General features: G+C 40.2%; 1 protein-coding gene and 1 non-coding gene across 2 annotated transcripts in view; one reads left to right on the top strand and one right to left on the bottom strand.

Moving 5' to 3' along the window:
• Positions 1 to 22,794, top strand: part of MYO16 (myosin XVI) — a 561,325-nt gene that overhangs the window by 205,321 nt on the left and 333,210 nt on the right. The window contains exon 15 of the mRNA XM_023553192.2: positions 10,699 to 10,846. Coding sequence (XP_023408960.2) covers positions 10,699 to 10,846 — 148 coding nt within the window. The remainder of the gene's footprint in view (positions 1 to 10,698; positions 10,847 to 22,794) is intronic.
• Positions 18,965 to 19,071, bottom strand: LOC111751701 (U6 spliceosomal RNA). Its single transcript, XR_002786799.2, has one exon. It is a non-coding gene; the product is annotated as a U6 spliceosomal RNA (small nuclear RNA).

Below are 22,794 nucleotides of genomic sequence, written 5' to 3'. Positions count from 1 at the left end.
AATGAAATCCACAAATACTGTTCCTGCAGCCTCTGTGGACAACACACTGTGACACACTGATAATAAGTATGCATAAAGATGAACCTGGAGCACTTCAAGGTCTTGAAATGCTGTCTGAATCATTAAGGAGCTATCAACATAAGCTCTTAGAATTTCAGTATTGTGTGTAACTTTGTTTATTCTCCTTCATTCTTCTCTTAAGATAATGGCAACCCAAGCGTCAATATAGTCAGTCTCCACCTTTTCTCCACTTTGTATATTGCTGTTCTATCCATTCTGTTCTCCTAATTAAACCAAAAAACAAAACCAGAATCCGTTGACGTTGGGTTGATTCTGACTCACAGCAACCCTATAGGACAGAGTGGAACTTCCCCATGGGGTTTCCAAGGAGTAGCTGGTGGATTTGAACTGCCAACCTTTTGGCTAGCAGCCTTGAACTCATAACCACTACACCACTGGGGCTCCGTTCCCCTAATTAGCACCCTTAATTCAGTAACCGTTGCCTACATTCGTTTGGTAGCTTCGTACTTAAAAAAAAAACTTAGTTGCTTTAAAAATCTGGCCAAATGAGTTGGTGTGTTTTATGGATTTTAAAATGAAGAGTAATACAACTGCTTAAAAATAAGAAACTCTAGTACTATTTTAGGCTGCATTAGTAGAAGCGTAAAGCCTAGAACATGGGTGGTGAGAGCCCATTGTACTTTGAAGAGGTTGGAGTAGGGAGCTCTGCTCTTTGTTTCCTATATTTTAGAGGAAAAATAAAAGGCATGCATTCAGAGGATGTTGTCAGGAGACTGAAGCTCCAAGCCCCATGTCCTCTGAGTATACGCTGTTTAAATGGAAGAAGAAAAGACTCAGGAAAATCAACAAGTTTCTTCAAGTTTCTTCAGATAATTGCTACCACGTGGCTGAGGTCTTGAGAACAAAGATGTGTTTTGCATACTGTAGTGGTTAATAGCTTGGCTGCTAACCAAAGGGTCGGCAAGTTCAAATCCACCAGCTGCTCCTTGGAAACCCTGTGGGGCAGTTCTACTCTGTCCTATAGGGTCGCTGTGAGTCGGGATTGACTCTATGGCAACGGGTTCTTTTTTTTTGTTTGTATAGTTGATAGACATTTTAGAGAAGAAATACCTTCACTTAATCACAAGAAACTTCCGTCTTACTCTCTGGTGTCTGCAACGTGCTATTTCACCCCTAAGCTGAATATGGATGGTGCAGGACCGGGCAGTGTTTCACTTTGTTGTGCATGGGGTCGCTATGAGTCGGAACTGACTTGACAGCACCTAACAACAACTGAATGGAGTGTTAAAAATATTCCTACTTAAGGTAGGACATTAGGCTAGATGGCTTTAAAGGTGTCTAAGGACAGCTGGAAAGCCTGGTGGTGTAGTGGTTAAGAGCTATGGCTGCTAACCAAAAGGTTGGCAGTTCAAATCCACCAGGTGTTCCTTGGAAACTCTATGGGGCAGTTCTGCTCTGTCCTGTAGGCTCGCTATGAGTCAGAATTGACTCTATGGCAACAGGTTTGGTTTGCACTTTTTTAAAATGACAGTGCTATCACCATGCAGGTGTGGGAGGTGTGGACTGCACTGGGTGACACTGTCAGAAGGGGCAGCACAAAAATTACTGTCTATAAAATTTTTGTGCAGTGTTTCAGCAGAAATTTACTATTGTTTATAAAAATATTCCTGTAATGAGCTTCTTGGATCAGGTGGACACTTGAGACTGTGTTGGCATCTCCTGCCTGGAGGGGAGATGAGAGGGTGGAGGGGGTTAGAAGCTGGCAAAGTGGACACGAAAAGAGACAGTGGAGGGAGAGAGCGGGCTGTCTCATTAGGGGGAGAGTAATTGGGAGTGTGTAGCAAGTTGCATATGGGTTTATGTGTGAGAGACTGACTTGATTTGTAAACTTTCACTTAAAGCACAATAAAGATTATAAAAAAATATATATTCCTGTTGTTAGTCACCACAACAAAAAAAATTTTTATAAACCCAGCTTACGTGTGTCAATATACCCACAAGGCTAAAACTCGATGCTAATTTACTTTCCAACCTTTCTAACGCTCTCTGGTCAGAGCTATCATTATGACACAATTAAAACAACACCTTGAATCACGGTGGTGTCGTCTGCAAACACTACAAGCACAGGGTGTTGTTTTCTTTGCTCCTGCTGTTTTTATAGTGACTGATTTTGTCGAATTTCCTAGTGTTTTAGCTACAGTGTTGTAATTAGCATGGGGGTGACACCATGAGTTACCACACTGGGTGACGCCCACCCTAGTGACACCGCTGCTAATGGTTATCATTCCCTGAATCCAAACGTGAGGTGCTGAGTTGACCTGATGTTCAGATGGCTAGCGAGGTGCTGAGTTGACCTGATGTTCAGATGGCTAGCGAGGTGCTGAGTTGATGTGATGTTCAGATGGCTAGCGAGGTGCTGAGTTGACCTGATGTTCAGATGGCTAGCGAGGTGCTGAGTTGATCTGATGTTCAGATGGCTAGTGAGGTGCTGAGTTGATGTGATGTTCAGATGGCTAGCGAGGTGCTGAGTTGACCTGATGTTCAGATGGCTAGCGAGGTGCTGAGTTGACCTGATGTTCAGATGGCTAGCGAGGTGCTGAGTTGATGTGATGTTCAGATGGCTAGCGAGGTGCTGAGTTGACCTGATGTTCAGATGGCTAGCGAGGTGCTGAGTTGATCTGATGTTCAGATGGCTAGCGAGGTGCTGAGTTGATGTGATGTTCAGATGGCTAGCGAGGTGCTGAGTTGACCTGATGTTCAGATGGCTAGCGGAGCGGCTTCATAACATTTGCTTGTCTCCTGGTGGCTTTATCACAGAACAAACAGAGGCAACATGAAGGTAAGGTGAACTGTCGTGTCAGGCTTTACTTTTCCAAGATATTTTCAGTTTAAAGAAAGATTATCATCAGTTACCCCAAAAAATCAGGCATTGAGAACTTTAAGAAACTATACGACAATGGGATACTTTTGAATAATATCATCACCAAGACTGTTTTTTTTTTTTTTGAAGGAAAGGTAAAAGAAATACTATGTAAATGACATTACATAATTCTCAAAGAGAGCCGAGTCATTCAAATCAGTCCGCAGTGAAAACCATCTGTATTTTTACTCTTCACCAAAATAGTTAATCAAATTGGAGTATGGTTATTATGTCTCAAAATAGGTCAAATATAGATTCCAGGTCGATTTTATACTTGGTGGCAACCTAAATTTCCATAAATTATCAACACTTATAGAATACTTGTAGCTATTTTACTGGACAGGGAGTATTATCTCACTAATTTTAAATTAGCGTGGAGGTTGCTGGAGCCCTGGTGGCACAGTGGTTAAGAGCTTGGCTGCTAACCGAAAGGTCATCAGCTCAAATCATGGAAAACCTATGGGGCAGTTCTGCCCTGTCCTATAGGGGCGCTATGAGTCAGAATCGACTCGACGGCAACAAGTTATAGAGGTTAACACTATATCTTTCCTTTCTTGACACTGTTATGTTTTTATCATTTAATGTCAGGTTTTTTAATTGAGAAACGCAGTCACAAATTACAGCATAAAAAATACATGGCTCAGTTTTATGAACTATAAGGTAGATATTCATTATATAGAGAAGTAGGCATTGTTTCTTATTTTGCAGAAAATTAATATATACCATTCTATTCTGGCTGTCAGGCCAGTATTTCCCCCCTCTGATTATTTGTTTAACTATATAATCATTTTAACTTTCGAGGTATATATAACAGCATCCTGCAAGATTGACTGACGTATAATCACCCCGCAGCTAATTTTTTGGAAGTTAACATATACATATAATGAACGCTTTGCCAGCCATAATATATTTTTATTCATACGGTACCTTTCATTTGGTACTTGAGGTAATTTGCAAATATCATTGTCTGAATCCTTAATGATTTCTATTTTGCATGTTAAGCATACAAAGAGATTTATATAACATGACATATAAATCACTTATAAAGCTAATGGCAGAGAGTGTAGTAGATACTGTATTTCCAATTCTTTATCTTATGCTCAAGATCATACTTTTAAGGGAATGAATATATATAAGATTGTTCCTTTGCTTTAGAGTATATGCAATTTATGGGTATAGGACACAAAACAGTGTCATACAGAACACACCAAAAGGAAAAAAAAATTGCTGTGATGTTTTTTCCTTTTCATGCACTTTATAATAAAGTTCATTTGTGAAGGTTTAGTAGAGATAGAGACCTTATAAGGCTCTGCTTTCATGGGCTCCAGAATGTATAGGCTGCCACACCCATCACTGTCCGCAATGCATTTGACTAGGTCAAAATAAAAACCTCTGTGTATTTTTAAGTGCTAGATCTCCCTGTGTGATGGATGCTTGCACAATCTCTGGAGCCAGACTGCCAGGGTCTATTTCTTTCTAGCTCTATTTCTTTCTAGCTCTGCAGCCTTGGACATGTCACTTGAGTTTTCTATGCCTTATTTTCCTCTTCTGTACAATGGGTACAGTTATTGACCCCAACTCTTAGGGTCTGGAGAGTATTGGATGTGTTAGTATTGCCCTTTGAAACACTTATCTTTTTATTTTACTTGGACTTTCATTTCAAAACTTAGATTCTCTCTTTCCAATATCTTAGAAAATCAGCTCTTTCTTGAAACTTGAAGAATGTCTCTATAATGGAAGTTTCGAAAGGTTTCTTCTTAGAAATAACATGAATGGTGAGGCTAGTTGACATTTCTTATGCTTTTCCTAACCAGTTTAATGAATTGTAGAGTTTTAATAATAATACGTAGTACAGATATGTGAAGAGTATCAGACCCTCTAATATGAGGGATGTTTGATAAACGTTAGAAATGGGAAACTTCTTCTCCGATGTCTTTGGAGACTAAAATATACTTCCTGTAGTTTTGCCAGTAATAATTGTCTGCTTTGCTTGTCATGTTGTTTGATAAGTTATAACTTCAGTGTAAACAAATCATATTATTTGCGTGTTTTAGTTCATTCAGGCTCTCCCAGGACTCGCTAATCTGGGGTTTCAGATGAGTCACTGTAAGGGCAATTAAATATATGGGATCATTTCTGCTCAGTCCGATTTTGGCCACTCCCAGTATTCCTGGCAGTCCCTCCCATCTGGGCGTTGCTGTTGTTACCCTGCAGGGTGTTGATCCTAGCTTTCTGAACCCCTTGGGGTGCCTACCTACTGTGCAGTAACCTGTTTAAATGCATGTGAGAGCGTGGCCTCTCTTCTGTGGCTTCTGTTTTGCTAGAGATGTCTCAGTGAAGTTCTCTTTGTGTTCCTACAAGTTATGAATTTAGCCTAATTCCTAAGACCCCACCCTCCAAGTAAAGATGTCACTTTGAAAACTAAGGTGCACTTGACCCAAGCCGTGGTGTTTTCAATTGCCTCATGTGCATGGGAAAGCTGGACAATGAATAATGAAGACTGAAGAAGAATTGACACCTTTCTGTTGTGGTGTTGGCGAAGAATATTGAATATACCATGGACTGCCAAAAGAACAAACAAGTCTGTCTTGGAAGAAGTGCAGCCAGAATGCTCCTTAGAAGCCAGGATGACGAGACTTTGTCTCACATACTTTGGACATGTTATCAGGTGGGATCAGTCCCTGGAGAAGGGCATCATACTTGGTGAAGTGGAGGGCCAGCGAAGAAGAGGAAAACCATCAACGAGATGGATTGACACAGTGGCTGCAGCGTGAGCTCAAGCACGGCAACCATCATGGGGATGGCAAAGGACTGGGCAGTGTTTCATTCTGTTGTACATAGGGTTGCTATGAGTGGGAACCAACTCAACGGCACCTAACAGCAACAACACCACCACCCTCTGAAGCACACAGACCCAGTCCTCTTGGTCTGTTATTTCACAACCGCTTGGTACCTGGGTCTAGTTGATGTGGTTCCATCTTCGGTTAGGCCAACTTCTTTCCTGGGAGAATTCTAGGCACCCTGTAAATAGGATTCTCCTGAGGCCCTTTAATCAGTTCATGAGAAATGCCAAGTTAAATTGAACTGTAGCTGAGGATATAGTTTGATTTTTCTCCCAGAAACTTGCCTAGAAGCCCAGTGATATGGCTTTGACAGGCGAATATTGCAAAAATCTCTCTTGAATTCAAGCTTGAAGCCCTACAGAGTTGTAGTGTTCTGCAGCTACTTTAAAGTAGATTATAAATAGCTTTACAACTCTTTTAATGTAAAATAGACAAGAAAGACTTTTTAGAAATTTTTTTGAGGAAACTTTTCAAAGGAGCAGAAGTTAGATCAGTAGATATTACTAGGCACCTATACTAAAATAATGATTCCTATTTCTCTTAAAATTTGGCTTAAAAAATAGAGGTCATTGTCATTTGACTAGTCTCATTTCAAACATCACTTCTTCAGAGATACCTTTCCAAAACCCCTCCTTTTAAAGTGCCCTTACAGTCCAAACTCCGTTACCCTATTACACCTCCTTGCTTATTTCTTCCATGGCACTTACCACAAATTGAAATTATCTTTTGCTTGTTTGTCCTGTTGTTTGTTGTCTCTTTCTCCTGTTATTGTGTTATTGTATGTTATTGACAGTAGAGATGTTCTCAGCTCTTGCGTATATAGTGGGTACTCATTAAATATTTCTTGAAGTAACAACATGTTGTTGTTAGGTACCATCGAGTTGATTTTAACTCACAGTGACTTCATTAACACAATATAACTGCCCCATAGGGTTTTCTTGGCTGTGATCTTAATGAAAACAGACTGCCAGCTCTTTTCTTCCCTGGGATCTCTGGGTGGGCTCGAACCCTAACCTTTCTGTTAATAACTGGGTGCTTAACCCTTGAACCACCAGGGGTCCTTGTAATGAACATAAGGAATGACTTTATAAAGTACCAACAAAGCGAAGCAGTAGTTACTCAGTTTAGGAAGGAAATTGTATAAAACCATCAGGCACTCTCATGCTAACGAAGAACCCATTACTGAGAGTGTGGAATACGGGAAAAGGAAACATTATCAATATTTAATTGTGGGCTATTTTTAAGAGCCAACTTCTCTTCATAATTACAATTAATTTATGCTAATAATAGAGCTATTTTCTACTTTCTCAGAACAGGCTATCTAAGTGTGGGGATGGGCAAACTAGAAGTGCCCTGAGGGAGGATGAAGGGAAGAGGGACTCAGAGAAAACATGTGGGAAGCAGGGAATATTTGGTTCTTTGTCTTTTCCATACCCTAAAGTCTCCTAAATCTGTTCTAATGGAAAATGAAACTTAAGAACAATCAAGACATCTTCCAGTAAATATGTCAATGTTGTGTTTACTACCTAGGAGACTTCAATCTTAGAGTTAACGCAAATGAAATGGAAACCACATTAGGGCTTTTTGCCCTATGTTTTTTCAAATCTTCATTTTAAATAAACAAGTTGGAACACAGTCCTCATCTTTATTATTACCACCTATTATCTTTAGTATTATATTCTTAATTGGACATTCTTTTAATAGTTCGGGGTGCCTCGATTGATCTTCTCTCCATTGAAGGGTGACATCTCTTAGTGAAAATACACTGGGCTTTGGTGATAAGCCAGTTTGATTTAAATGTGGAAAAAAAAAAATGCCTGCAACAGAATTTAAATGAGGCAGTGTCTGAAAATTATGTAGCGCCATGCCTAGTGCACAGTAGATACTTTATAATGGTAGCGACCTTCTTCCTGGAGCCCAGGAGAAGCCTGGGACATTTGTATTTTTTTGTACTCGTACAACAGTTGGGGAGAGATTTATGAAAGATGTGAAGATCGACAGTCCCAGTGTTTCACTACTTTTGAATACCAGATTCAAGAATAGGACCTGTACTTTTGATGCCTAGTTGAGACTTCTTTTACTAACACTGCACCATCCTTAACGTTAATGATCATGGCTAATGAAGTAAAAAGAAATGGCGTAGGTGTGAAAAAAAAAGAACATTTGACCCTGTTAATTAATGATGGCATGATTTTGCTGATTGTCACTTGAAAGCATGTTAGGGCTTTCGGGAAAGAGGCCCTAACTTGTCATATATTGTTAAGTGGATGGAATGGAGCAGGGTGAAGTAGATGTTGGAAGTTTCTGGATATCAATGGGAAAGCCAGTGAGGGTAGATATTTGTATTTCTTGAGGGAGAGGGAAGTTTAATTTCTTCCAGTATCTTTCATAGTGAATAAGAATTGGCGTTGCGCTACTAAATATTTTACCGCATTTATTGTTATAAATAATCTGTAAAGTAAACGGTCAGCGAAAAAGAGGAAGACCCTCAACAAGATGGATTGACACAGTGGCTGCCACAGTGGGCTCAAGCATAATAACGATTGTGAGGATGGTGCAGGACCGGGCATTGTGTCTTTCTGTTGTACATAGGGCCACTGTGAGTCAGAACTGACTCTATGGCACCTAACAATATAATCTGTAAACATTTTTAATAGCATGAAACTCTTTGAGAAGCATTCATATAAAGTATTTGGATAAATAGATGATTCCAGGTATATTTCTAGTCAAAAATATTTCTTATAATAAAAGATCTTTTAAAACATACAAATCTTGAGAAGTCAAGAAATCAGTAAGTAGAAAGTTACTTTCCAACTATGGACACTTACATCAATGAGTCCAGAACCTCTTTAACTTGTTAGTTGTTGTTGTTAGGTGTTGTTGAGTCGGTTCTGACTCATAGCGACCCTGTGCACAACAGAACGAAACACTGCCCGGTCCTGAGCCATCCTTACAACCGTTGTTAGGCTTGAGCTCATTGTTGCAGCCACTGTGTCAATCCACCTCGTTGAGGGTCTTCCTCTTTTCCTCTGACCCTGTACTCTGCCAAGAATGATGTCCTTCTCCAGGGAATGATCCCTCCTGACAACACGTCCAAAGTATGCAAGATGCAGTCTCACCATCCTCTTTAACTTAGGAACCCATCATTATTATTATTTCCATGATCACACTTTCATTTCAGCCACAACAAAAAGGTCTGTGTTTTCTCTCCATGGAAGAATATTGGAGTCCTATGCCGGTTTGAACTTTTAGTTGTTTTGTGTTTTCTCCCATAAACTGGCTTCTTTAAGACATGTTTTTAAAACCCTACTGATCCAAATCTTGCTAGTATATGGCAATCTTACTCACTGCTGGAGACAGGCTCACTAGGATGATGACTAAGTCTACTGTTTTTGACTTTAGAAGAAAGGTTTTGAAGTCATTCTATGGTGTGGAATTTGATTAGGTTTGAATACTTCTTTCAATAAATAAGCCTCTCTGTTGGCTGGGACAAGTGAGTACAAGTACCAACTCTTTGAGTACAGAGTTATAATTACAATCAGGGTCACCCAGTCAGCCCTCCATTCTCACCTGGTGTTTCTTTAATTGATGACTAAAGGAAAAAAAGAAAACATACGAGAGAACAATTACGGCAGTTCATTTCATATGTGCGTAGATTAAAAAATCATGTTCTCTTGAGTAGTAAATTACTTCAGGATAAATGTTGTTATTGCAACAACAACACGATGAAGTATCTCAGCAAAGAATTTGTTTGAAAAGTTTTAAAAAAGAAAAGAAAATGTAGCAACTAAGATTTTGACTTGAAATTACCACCCAATTAAATATAGATGGAGAAATGGAAAGCAAACTACATGAGTGCACACACACACACACACACACACACACACGTCCATACTGAAGTTTATTACCAACTCAGAATCCAGCATTTCTTCTCTCCTTATCTTTATTTTAACATCACCTTTGGTCTTTACGATCACTATGTAGAGGGATATTTTGAAAGACCTTTTGTTTACATACTCATAATGACTTTCCTGGAGACCCTGGTGGTGTAGTGGCTAAGTGCTATGGCTGCTAACCAAGAAGTTGGCAGTTTGAATCCACCAGGTGCTCCCTGGGAACTCTGTGGGGCAGTTCTACTCTGTCCTATAGGGTCGCTATGAGTCGGAATCAACTCGACGGCAGTGGGTTTTTTGGGGTTAATGACTTTTCTAATTACTTACTAAATTAACAAGAAGCAAACACATTGTGAATAGTGGTTTCAGTTGTTCAAGTAGATTTGATATATAAAATCCAAATTGGGTGAATGAAAGTGGATGGAGAAACTTCTTTTTTTTTTTTCCTTTTGGTGTCCGGACTCTAGAGTAATGATTAGCAGATCTTTTTGTTTTCTTTTCTTTGTTTGTTTTAAATAGTGTGTTCGTATTTAATTCTGACCTGGCCCCTTAGAAAGCTTGTCGTGTCTACAGAACAGTTCTTTATTTTCAGTATTATAAATATAGCATAGCAACAAGGCCGTTACTTTGAAATTGTGAGTCCTTCAAACCAAAAAAACCAAACCCATTGCCGTCAATTCTGTCTCATAGTAACCCTATAGGACAGAGTAGAACTGCCCCATAGGGTTTCCAAGGAGCGCCTGGCAGATTTGAACTGCCGACCATTTGGTTAGCAGCCGTAGCACTTACCCACTACGCTACCAGAGTCATTACTGAAGAAAATTCTAATACTTCTTTCAGAGCCTTAGTTAAGGGGCAAGGGTAGGTCTCGTTCAGATTACATCTGTGTGCAGAAGTTCTGTGTTGGAAAGGAAGCTGTATGATTATTTCCTGTTACTAATTAATATGTGTAAATTTATGGAAATGGTGAAAGTAATAATGCCATTTACAGAATCATTCTTTTTTTTTTTTCTTAAACCAGCCAGAATTTATACATATATGCTAGAGAAATCTCGACTTGTTTCACAACCTCTTGGCCAGAGTAATTTTCTCATCTTCTACTTATTGATGGATGGATTATCTGCTGAGGAAAAATACGGACTCCACCTTAATAATTTATCTACGCACCGGTAAGTGACTAAGCATTTTCCATCTAACAGGTGTGCCCTCAAATCGTGATTGCAATTTACTGGCCTCAAATTTTCCTCCTATTTTCAGAGACAGAATGGTGACTAAAAAAGAATAATTGGATACTGTTAGGTTAGAACCACCTATAAAACTGTGTTGCTCGTTACTGGTTGTATTGGTGAAGTTTTGAGTGTGTATATAAGCTTGTTTCCACTTGTGTAGTTTTCAAGTCAGAACTTTTCTATTCCTTTTGGCTTTTTTGGATTTAATATTAGTCATACGTTCCCCATCTTTGGTAGTTTACTATAATAATGGGAACTATCATTTGAGTCATTATTATTCACTGGTAACAGACGAAGGTGCATAATGGATTAATACTAGCAACACACGTAAACTGAAGGGGCTGAAAGCATTTGTGTTAGGATACATTGGTCATAGGATATTGGCGGAGGTGTGCAAACAGAAAGACAATGAGCTAAAGAGTTTTTGTTTTTTCCTTGTGTGCGTTTTCTCCAACTACCTGATCCAATGGGTCCCTTCACAAGAATTGGCCCAGATTTGGATTTGGGTGAAAACCACAAGCATTAGGGGGATAAATCTCTCTCAGAATAAAGTCACAGGGGAGAAGGAAGGAAGAGAGAAATGGACAGGCTTATCCAGACTCACTAATGAATTGAATGGCAGGGGGTTAGGGGGAAAATTATACTCTAAATTTAGAGAGTATGAATTTACTTCATGTATCTATGAATACTTAATATAGTTCATTGGGGTTTTATTATTGGATTCAAAAAGAATGGTATGAGTTTGTGTACTTTTGGGAGAGAAATTAAAGGGTACTATGGAAGGGGAAAAAACACGTAGGAAGGTTATTTTACTCACCTACTTGTAGCCAACATAATATCTAAGCCCTAAGGTAATAGTTGGAAACCCTGGTGGCATAATAGTTAAGTGCTATGGCTGCTAACCAAAAGGACGGTAGTTCAGATCTACCAGGTGCCCCTTGGAAACTCTATGGGGCAGTTCTACTCTGTCCTATAGGATGGTTGAGGGCTTTACCAATGATCTACCCCTGTTGCACACACACAGGCTTCCTCTAGGCCTACAGAAGATTTAGCCAGATCCCTTCTCACATGTTGTGTTGATTTGAAAGAAGAGATTATATTCCGGTGGAGGAGGCATAAATAGGCCAATAGTAGTAAAAAATGATATGACAAAAAATAAATCAGAGTTACGAAATGGAGGTGGTAGTAGATATTCTGCTTTGAACAGGTTAATCTGGGAGGGCTTCTCCCAAGTGGTGACTGGTAAGCAGGACCTGCCTTGCTGTACCTGATCTGCAGTAGAGGGCCCTGGGCAGATGGAACACCAGAGGCACTGAGAAAACACATGTGGCGTTTAAGAAATGAATGGTGAGAAGTCCAGTCAGTGTGCCTAGGGTTTCACAAGCAAGAGGAAGAATACCAGGGATAAAATGAAAGGGAGAGCCATGGTCGGACACCCAGATTATAATCCCAGTGTGAGTAGAAGCCCGTGGAGGCTTCTGGTATGGGGAGGGCATGAACTGATTTTCACCTCAATGGCGACTCTAAGTCTGGTGATGTCAGTATAATGGCCAAAAATGTCAGGAGGGTTAAGCAGGTAGAACAGTCACCTAGAGTGGTGACACTCTTGGTAAGGGTATCGCAGTGGAAAGGTGAGGGACGGTAACATTCAGGCTGTGCTCTGAAGGTAGGGAGTCTAGGATTTGCAGCTGCTTTGAACCCAGATGTGAGGAAAAGACGTCCATCCACAAAGATACCTATGAGCGTAGGCCGGGCAGCACCATGTTTCGTTTACGGAGATGGGGAGTCTAGGAGGAAAGCAGGGTGCTTGGAGAGGAGCAGCGTGGCTGGAGAATCAAGTGCTCTGTGTTTTGCCAAGTTAAGGTTGAAAAACGTATTAGATAACCAAGTGGTGATGTCAAGTAGGGAGATGGAGAGATGACGGTTTTATCCAGGGGAGACAGGGTTTACGTCATGCTGAGGTCTGAGAAGTGGTTGAATAAGCAACAGAACAACGTCTGTTCTCGCCGTGTCTCTGAGGTTGAATGGTGGTCGGAGAGAGGGCAAAGAGTCGGCGGTGTCATGATTAATCACTGCACTGTTTCGTTGTCATGTGCAGTTGAGTTGATTCCGACTCGTAGAGTAGAACTGCCCCATAGAGTTTCCAAGGGCATCTGATGGATTTCAACTGCCAACCTTTTGGTTAGCAGCCTGAGCTCTTAACCACTGTGCCGCCAGGGCTCCATCATTACACTAGTAATCACTATTACCAAATTTCAGTGAAAATATTACATTCAGGGGTAGAGATAGTTTGTCACATTGAGGAGAAAAGAAGTCTGAAAAGATATCAAAATTGTCTTCTATTTAAAGTTAAAAACTATTTTGGAGTTTACTCTCCCCCAAATACATCATACATTCATAAGAAAAAAAGCACCCTAATATCAAAGTATGGTAGCCCCAAACCAAAACCAAACCCACTGCCATCTAATCAATTCCAATTCATAGCGACCCTGTGGGACAGAGTAGAACTGCCCCGTAGGGTTTCCAAGGCTGTAATCTTTACAGAAGCAGGCTGCCACGTCTTTCTCCCTCAGAGCAGCCGGTGGGTCCCAACCGCTGACCTTTCAGTTAGCAGCCAAGCGCTTTAACCACTGCACCACCAGGTAACCCAAGGAAAGGCAATAGAAAAATGGGAAAAAATGCAAATTTACCAGGAAATTAGAATTTTTTTTTTTTTAAATCAAATCCCCTCAACTAATAAAGGAGGGAATCAAAAGCAGAGCCATAAAGAAGCTTGTTTTGAAGGGCATATATTACATAGCAACAGGATTGATAAAAGCCATCACAAGAAACTTAAATTTTTCTTTTCCTACATAGAGCATCTCTAATTGCATAGTAACATGCCATTCTTAGGAGAAAAACAATCAGACTGAATACAACAGGCTGGGTGTTGAGGGGCAACCAGTAGGGAAGAGAAGTCGATTGGTATTTCTACGTTCCCAGCCTTCTTCCTTACAAAGGAAAGTCCAGAGCTTTTAACAGATAATTGGTTTAGAGGGAGTGTGTGTGTATGTGCTTAGCATGGCTGACATAGAGTCACTGAAGAATAAATGTCAATATTCTAGTCTACCATTCAAAGAAACAATTCATCATCTTGGTCCTTGGTTTGGACAAGTCTTTTGAAGTCTGTGGGAGAAAACAAGGATTTCTTTATTGTGCTCCGGTTCTAGCATTGATTTTGCTTCTTACAAAAGAGAGTTTGGAATAACTTAGGAAATTTAGAAAGTCAACCAGTAAGAGCTTGCTTTGTCAGAAGCTCCAGCGGGAAACAATTCAGCAAAATCATGAATAATTCAAATCCCTTGAACAAAGCAGTTATTTTATTAAAAAAGTATTATAAATATCTAATGAGTGAAAAACAATCTTTTCCAACAAAAAGATACACTGCCACTCCAGATTCATAAAAATATCAGCCAGAACACTTGTACAATGGCCATTCCGCTGGCAAATTTGTCTTTAATAATAAAAACAAGCTGTTTTGTTTGTTATATTGTTGTTGTTGTTAGGTTCCAACTCAGAATGACCCCATGTGACAGGGTAGAACTGCCCACAGGGTTTTCTAGGCTGTAATCTTCATGGGAGCAGATTGCTCTGTCATCTCCTGGAGCCACTGGGTAGATTTGAAACGTCAGCATGTCAGTTACCAGCCGAGTGCTCAACTGTTGTGCCACCCTATTGTGATTTGTGTTCTGTGGGTCTTCTCACATTCATAGTATTGATGGGTGTCCTGACTTTTAAAATGTTGGTGAGCGTTGAGGAGCTCATGTTACCATGATAGTTGATTTTGGGCTGGTGTCTAGTCTTTGTTCGTCCCCGCATGTATTAAGTACCATAATTTTGGAGATTGTTTGGCTTCTTAGCTGTCAGAAGTATTGTCCTACATTATCTCTGTCCTGAACTTGCTAGCTTTCTAATCTTTCACAAAGGAATGATTTCTCTAAGACTCCTTCTTAAAATCAGTACTCAAAGGTAAAGGATTGCTGTTTGTAAAATGCTTAATACCATGTGTCTTAGTTACCTGGTGCTACTACAACAGAAATACCACAAGTGGATGGCTTTAACAAAGAAATTTATTCTTTCACAGTTTAGGAGGCTGGAAGTCCAAATCCAGAATGCCAGCTCCAGGCTTTCTCTCTTTTCAGCCCTGGGGAAGGTCCTTGTCTCCTTTCAACATCTGTGGGCCAGGTGTCCCTTGGAGATATCCATGTGTCTTGGTATCAATATTTCCCAAGGTCTAGGAGGTTCTCAGCACAGGGACCCTGGGTCCAAAGGACATGCCCCACTCCTGGCTCTTCTTTCTTGATGGTACTGAGGTCCCTCTCTTCTCTGCTTGCTTCTGTCTCCTTTTATCTCTTATAAGACAAAAGCTGATACAGGCCACGCCCCAGGGAAACCCCCCTTACATTGGATAAGGGCTGTGACCTGAGTAAGGGTATTGCATTCCACTGTAATCCCCATTAACATGACTTAATCCCATCTCATTAACATAATGGACAGCTCACTCCCAAATGGGACTGTAACCACAGGCATCAAGGCTAGGATTTACAACACATCACAAAGTGGAGGATAATTATGTCAGAACACAAAATGGCAGACATGTACACAATACTGGAAATCAATCATGACCCAGCCAAGTTGCCCATATTTGGGGGGGACACAATTCAATCCATGACAGCACACCTAGCATAGATATTCCAATAAGAGTTAGCTATTATTATTATCATTATATCTACTTATTTGATTTTCTTTAAAAAGATGTTTAACTACATACCTACTAAGTAGAACAAACAGCCCTATACCATACCATGTGAAGATGCCTTTCTTTATTGGCTCAGCCCACAGAGCAGTTTGTGGTGAAATTTTGAAGTATGTTGACTTAAAGCAAAGCCTCCAAAAAATTGCAAGCCTGCTTCCTTTAAATGCATCCCTCTCTTCTTTGTTTACAACAAATTCACTACCTACTTGAAACAAAATAAAATACACGTGTAAGAACTGTGAGCCCAGGGCTTCATCAGTGTTGATCACGTGTTCTCCTGTGCTTAAAACTCCAAAGAAAAGAACAAATTGCTCTAACTGTGCTTTTATAATTAAGGCTTAAAAAGTGGTTTTTAACTTTGACTCTGTGTTTGGAAGTAAAATTTTCAAAGCATCACATGAAAATTTAAAGAGACTTATTTCAGCATTAAATCCTGGAGGCGTAGCGGTTAAGAGTTCAGCTGCTAGCCGAAAGGCCGCTGTTCGAATCCACCAGTCACTCCTTGGAAACCCTACGGGGCGGTTCTACTCTGTCCTATAGGGTCATTATGAGTCCTAATCAACTCAATGGCAACGGATTTGGGTTTTTTTTTTTTTTTTTTGGTATTTCAGCATTAAAATGCACCGGCAATTCTAACATACATTCCTAGACTTTTCTGCCAAGAGCAGGTAGCACTCTTGCACAACTCTTGTAACTATAAAAGGCACGTCGTATAGATACAGGCATCACCCCCTGTAACGTAAGTACATGAAGACAATATTGACAACATCTTCACAGGCAGCTTCCTGAAAAACTTCTTAAAACAACAAGAAGAAAAAGTCTCTTCGTCTTGTGGAGCTGCAGCAATAGGGCTGCACTTATCTAGGATTGCCACAAGATGGCACCCTCTCCACAACATCAGACTTGCGGGGGGTGGGAAACAACAAGCTACCATGAAGGTTTCCTTTTTACTTAGGGTTCTCCCTGTGATTTAGGTATATATTTTTTCTGGCAGTTTATTTCTGAAGCGCTAGTCTAATTTTTTTTTCTTTTTGTGTGTAATATTAGCCTTACGTCTAGGAAGTAAACAGAGCTTATGTTTGTGGGACTCAAGATTTAATGAAAAGACATTGTTGTCATTTGCTTATCTTCCTCCTCTTTAAACAGCTTTTGTGGGTTCAGGCCCAGAACGGGCAGGCTCTTAAATCCAAAGAAATGATTCCTGATCTCCCTCCTTATTGATCAGTGATGGAAATAATTGTGGTGCAGCGTAATAACATGTTTCAGTAAAGGTCAGATTTTGAATTACAAACTGAAAGCAAGCCATGCTTTGACTCAGAGTGCACGCCCTGCACCTACCCTTGCACGTTAGTGAAAGGAAACCGTGACTCACCGGGCCTTTGAACTTGTGCTCTCTGCCTGAATACACCTGTCACAGTGGAAGCCTGCGGCCACTAACCCAGCTCTCCTTCACCTCCTGCTCAGGGCTTATTAGGAACACCGAACTTCCTCTGAGAAAACTTCACACCATAAAAAGACGGTATTTAAGGATAAATGTAAATATGAAGCTGAGGCTTAGTCTCCCTAATGTTGTGATATTATAAAATGTTTACTTGGCCACGCCTTTTAGGCGAGCAAAGCCTGAAGCCAAACTCGAGATTGAAGACAGGAGTTGCTTTATTCAGTTTCCAACCAACTCTTGTTGATCATGTAAATACAATGACAGTCGTGATAAGTACAGTCTGTGGAGCATCTATCAGATGGCAAGCCCTGTCTTTGTGCTCAGGTCTTTCATCCCGTTAATCGTCACCCAGCCCTAAGCAGAGGGCATGTGGTGTTCTCTGCAGTGTGCTCCAAGGGAAGCCAGACCGCGAGGGGGTCAAGCTGGAGCCAAGGTTTGAATCCAAAGGTTTGAATCCAGGTTCTGCAGCCTCTTAACCTTGACCCTACATTGTCTCCACAACAATGCTGTCCATAAAATGGCAATTGCTGTCTTTCTGTCATTGGGCCGATGAGACTTTAAAAGAAATGAAAGGAAAAGTACAAGGTCAAAGTGTGCATGTGTGTATTTAAAATGTAATTAAGCAAAAACTAATACCACACTCTGGAGTTTGTCACCTCTAACTCCCATAAAAAGCAATTCTGGGTCATTTCCTTATCTGGTAGGATAATAAAAAAAAAAAAAAAAAGGAAACTAAAAAAAGACTTTTACTACTTCAGCTGAAGGTTATAATGTTGAAATTATGGAAATGTTGATGAATTACCACTATAAAAGGAGCCAGGTAAATTTCATTTATGGGAAGTGGTCAGAGTGTCTGGGTTTTTTTCTTCCTTATATCCTTGAGGAAACCCTGGTGGTGCAGTGGTTAAGAGCTATGGTTGCTAACCAAAAGGTCAGCAGTTCGAATCTACCAGGTGTGCCTTGGAAACCCTATGGGGAAGGTTTTTTTTCCCCCCACATCCTTGAACCACCAGTCTAACCCTGTCCCATAGTGTCACTAGGAGTCAGAATCGACACAACAGCAATGGGTTTTACATTCTTGAACTTGTGCTCCCAAAAGAAGAGAAAGAGAAAAAAAGACATGCGTATCAGACACTGTCCTCTGCTTCTTTAAATGTCATTTTAGTTAATTTTCAAAGCCCCACTGAAACATACAAGGTGATATTACCCAACTGTAAGGAGAAATGAAATCCTGATGCATACCACAGCATAGGTGAGCCTGGAAGGCATTATGCTGAGTGAAATAAGTCAATCACAAAAAACTAAATACTGTATGATCTCACTGGTATAAAATCGGCAACTATATGGAAACTAAAGCTTATCGGTGGTTCCCAGGGATGGGAAGGAGGAGAGGGGGAAAGAGGAATCACCGTTTAGGGGACACAGATTTTATGTTCAATGATGGTAGAGTAATTCCGGAAAAGGTCATGACAATGGTTGCGCAACACGAAGAATGTCATCAGTGGCCCTGAATTATGTTGTTGTTGTTGTTGTTAGGTGCTGTTGAGTCAGTTCTGACTCATAGTGACCCTACATACAGCAGAACCAAACACTGCCTGGTCCTGTACCATTCTCACAGTCATTGCTGTATTTCAGCCCATTGTTGCAGCCACTGTATCAATCCATCTCCTTGAGGGTCTTCCTCTTTTTCACTGAATTATACATATAATTTTTTTTTATTGTGCCTTAAGTGAAAGTTTACAGCTCAAGGTAGTTTCTCATAGAAAAACTTATACACATGTTGTTATCTGACCCAACCGCTATCCCTATAATGTGACCACACAAAAATATGTAACGCTTCACGAATTTGCCTGTCATCCTTGCTTAGGGGCCATGCTAATTTTCTCTGTATCGTTCCAATTTTGGTATGTGTGCTGCCGAAGCGAGCACTGTGCGTATAAAAAAATTTGAATCGTCAAGAAGGTTCCTATGTATATTTGTACCACAATTTTAAAATAGCCTGCAGAAGAGTTATCAGTATTCTAAGTTACATTTATAATAAACCTGAAATACAGGTAGGTAACTCACTCAAGGTATTTAGATAGTAAATTTAGTAAATGAAAGAGGCAGATTCCAAACCCATGTTTGGCTTCAAATTTTCTGTCCATTGGTTCTGGTGTCAGAGACTGAACTCTGATAAGCTTAAGATAAAGCCCACGGGGCAAGAAGGAAGGAAGAGGACATACTGAATGGATCACATAAGTTGGCGAGGCACGGTAACCCAAATGCCACCATTCTGTCTGCCTTTCTCTCTGCCACACACACACACACACACACGCACACACACACGCACCCTGTTTTACTTTGCGTGTTTTTTTTAACCTGAAGAACAACTTGACCACAAATAGCAATAGGCTTCCACAGTTTAGGAGTTTTAGAGAGAAAGCAAAGCCTTTCTCTCCCAAGAAGGTCATTTGTGGTGGAGGCCCATCCTGGTGTCTGTGTCAAGCAGCGCTTTAGTGAGGAATGGGAGCTACTTAATAGGAGGAAGGAAAGGGGAGCCAGGCACACACAGACAGGTAGCCATATAAAGCTGTGTTTTTTCCTATTATTAGTTGTCATCAAGTCAATTCCAACTCATGGTGACCCCATATGTGCAGAGCAGAACTGCTTTCTGAAGGCAGATCACCAGGCCTCTCTTCTGAGGCATCTCTGTGTGGGTTCAAGCTACCAGTCCTTTGGTTAGTAGTCCAGCTCTTTTCACAAGCTTATGCTTCAAAGGCCGATCTAATTCCTAGCTGCCCTGAGGGCGTGTTAACTCCTGTCAGTATGCCCATAAAAACGGAGGTCAGAAAACCCCAGGTATTACTAGACACAGTTCTGCCACCTTCTAGTAAGTGATTTTCGCCAAGCTTCCAACCTTGATTTTCTAACTTCCTGGGTCAAGAGCTGTCCATATACAGTTCCATGAATAGTGTAAAAGTATTTTGTGAGGCCTGTAAATGAAAACTGTAATATGTTTTCATAGAAATGTCTGCATTTCCAAAAAAATATTTTGTGGGGCTAAAACAACACTATGATGAACACAACCCACAATGTCATTCAATACCTAGTGTGGGAGAATTTCGACCAGAGACCCTGTATTTGTTATCTGAATGCACCTCAAAAATTCAGATTTCTATACTATCTTAAAATGGTGGGCATTTATTACGTGGCAACATGTATTGTCTTATAGTTGTTTTCGTTGTTACTACCATGAGACTTTTGAATATAACGATCACTGTCATTTATTGGGGGGTCCTGGTGGTGCAGAGGTTAAGAGCTACGACTGCTAACCAAAAGGTCGGCAGTTCAAATCCACCAGCCACTCCTTGGAAACCCTATGGGGCAGTTCTACTCTGTCCTATAGGGTCACTATCTATGAATCAGAATTGACTCCATGACAACAGGTTTTTGGTTTTATCATTTATTGAGCATTTTCCACAGATTTTCTCTTTGTTAATTCATGATATTTGTGGAAAATTCTAATTGTTCTCCCCATGTTGGATATGAGGTAACTGAGACCTTTGGTCACTTCATTAACTATCCAGCATCTGGCAGGGGTGAGATTTGAACTCCAGTCTGTTCAATTCTCAATTATTTGTGTGAATATTTAGTACTTTGTTCCATATAGTAAATGAATTACACCATAGGTAAATTTTATAGCCTCTACTACATAAGGGAGTTTGTTTGCTAAAATACACTTCCTATCTCTTCTCCTTTCTTTAAATTCGTGATACTAGTAGCATCATTTAAATTTTGAGGGTGCATTCACACACACACTTGCTTCCTGTGTGACCTTGAGCAAATTATTTAACCTCTAGATCCCAGTTTCCTCATCTGTAAAACATATAATTTTAGTATCTATCTCATAGGGCTATCAAAATAATTACTGTACTTAGTGTAGTGCTAGCACTCAATAAATATTAGTGAAACATTTAATAAAGTGCTAAAGATAGTTTCTTGCCAATTTGTATTTGAGAAGTTGGACTATATGAAGAAGAATGGGGCATCAGGATTGGAAGGAGACTTATTAATAACCAGCGATATGCAGATAACACAGCCTTGCTTGCTGAAAGGGAAGAGGACTTGAAGTACTTACTGATGACGATCAAAGACCACAGCCTTCAGTATAGATTACACCTCAACATAAAGAAAACAAAAATCCTCACAACTGGACCAATAAGCAACATCATGATAAATGCCGAAAAGATTGAGGTTGTCAAGGATTTCGTTTTACGTGGATCCACAGTCAACACTTATGGAAGCAGCAGTCGAGAAATCAAAAGACATTGCATTGGGCAAATCTGCTGCAAAGGACCTTTTTAAAATGTTGAAAAGCAAAGATTTCACTTTGAGGACTAGGGTGCACCTGACCCAGGCCATGGTGTTTTCAGTCGCCTCATATTCATGCAGAAGCTGACAATGGATAAGGAAGATAGAAAAGAATTGGTGCCTTTGAATGGTGGTTTTGGCGAAGAATATTGAATATACCGTGAAATGCCAAAAGAACGAATAAATCTGTCTTGGAAGAAGTAAAACCAGAATGGTCTTTAGAAGCAAGGATGGCGAGACTACGTGTCACGCACTTTGGCCCTGTTATCAAGAGGGATCAGTCCCTGAAGAAGGACATCATGCTTGGTAAAGTAGAGGGTCAGCGAAAAAAAGGACGACCCTCAACCAGATGGATTGACACAGTGGCTGTAACAGTGGGCTCAAGCATAGCAATGATTGTGAGGATGGTGCAGGACTGGGCAGTGTTTTGTTCTGTTGTGCACGGGGTCGCCAGGAGTAGGAACCGGCTTGATGGCGCCTAACAACAACATTTACACACACGAACATACACACATATGCACAAACACATACCAATTAGCAAGAGACTATTTTCAGGACTTTGTTAAATGTTCACTAATATTTACTGAGTGCTATTTTTTTTTTTAGCACTATTAGCACTACACTAAGTACAGTAATTATTTTGATAGCCTTTTTTTTTTATGAGATAAATACTAATATTATATACTTTATGGACAAGGAATCTGGGATCCAGAGGTTAAATAATTTGCTCAAGGTCACACAGGAAGCAAGTGAGGATGAAATGATTCCAAGCCCAGGTGGTCTGTCTGCAGATCCCAAGTGCTTAGTCTCCCTAATACTGAATGCTAAATTTGTCCATTCGCAAAGAATAACAAACAGCCCCGTAGTATGGAAACTATCTCTGTTCAGACATCTAAACTTCAGGACCAACATAGGTAAGGACAGTCATCATTTGGGAAAAACAGATTAAAATATACCTTTTCTCAATATATCCAGACTATTACATTATTTTCAGAGTTTTGTTTCTAATCCTTGATATTCTAATTTGATTTTGTTCATTTTCCCCATCACCCATGTAAAAAAAGAGATATCACAATCTTCAACCTTTCTCACATATTTGTCCTTTCAATGCAGTTATGTACCAAGTGCTGACCCTTTGGATGTCAAATCTCCCTTCACTTCACTCTTCCCAGGCTCGACTCTTCCTACTTCAGTTCTTTATTACTGTAACATCTTAGCTGTTCGACTCTTCAGTCTCACTCTTCAGCTCACATCAGATAAGCGTGTGATGAATTCCAGTGTAACTACGAAGCCTCCCAG

This window comes from Loxodonta africana, chromosome 23 (assembly GCF_030014295.1).
Source record: "Loxodonta africana isolate mLoxAfr1 chromosome 23, mLoxAfr1.hap2, whole genome shotgun sequence".
Taxonomy (NCBI): domain Eukaryota; kingdom Metazoa; phylum Chordata; class Mammalia; order Proboscidea; family Elephantidae; genus Loxodonta; species Loxodonta africana.
Note: the sequence above shows the minus strand (reverse complement) of the source record. Positions and strands in the feature narration are given on the sequence as shown.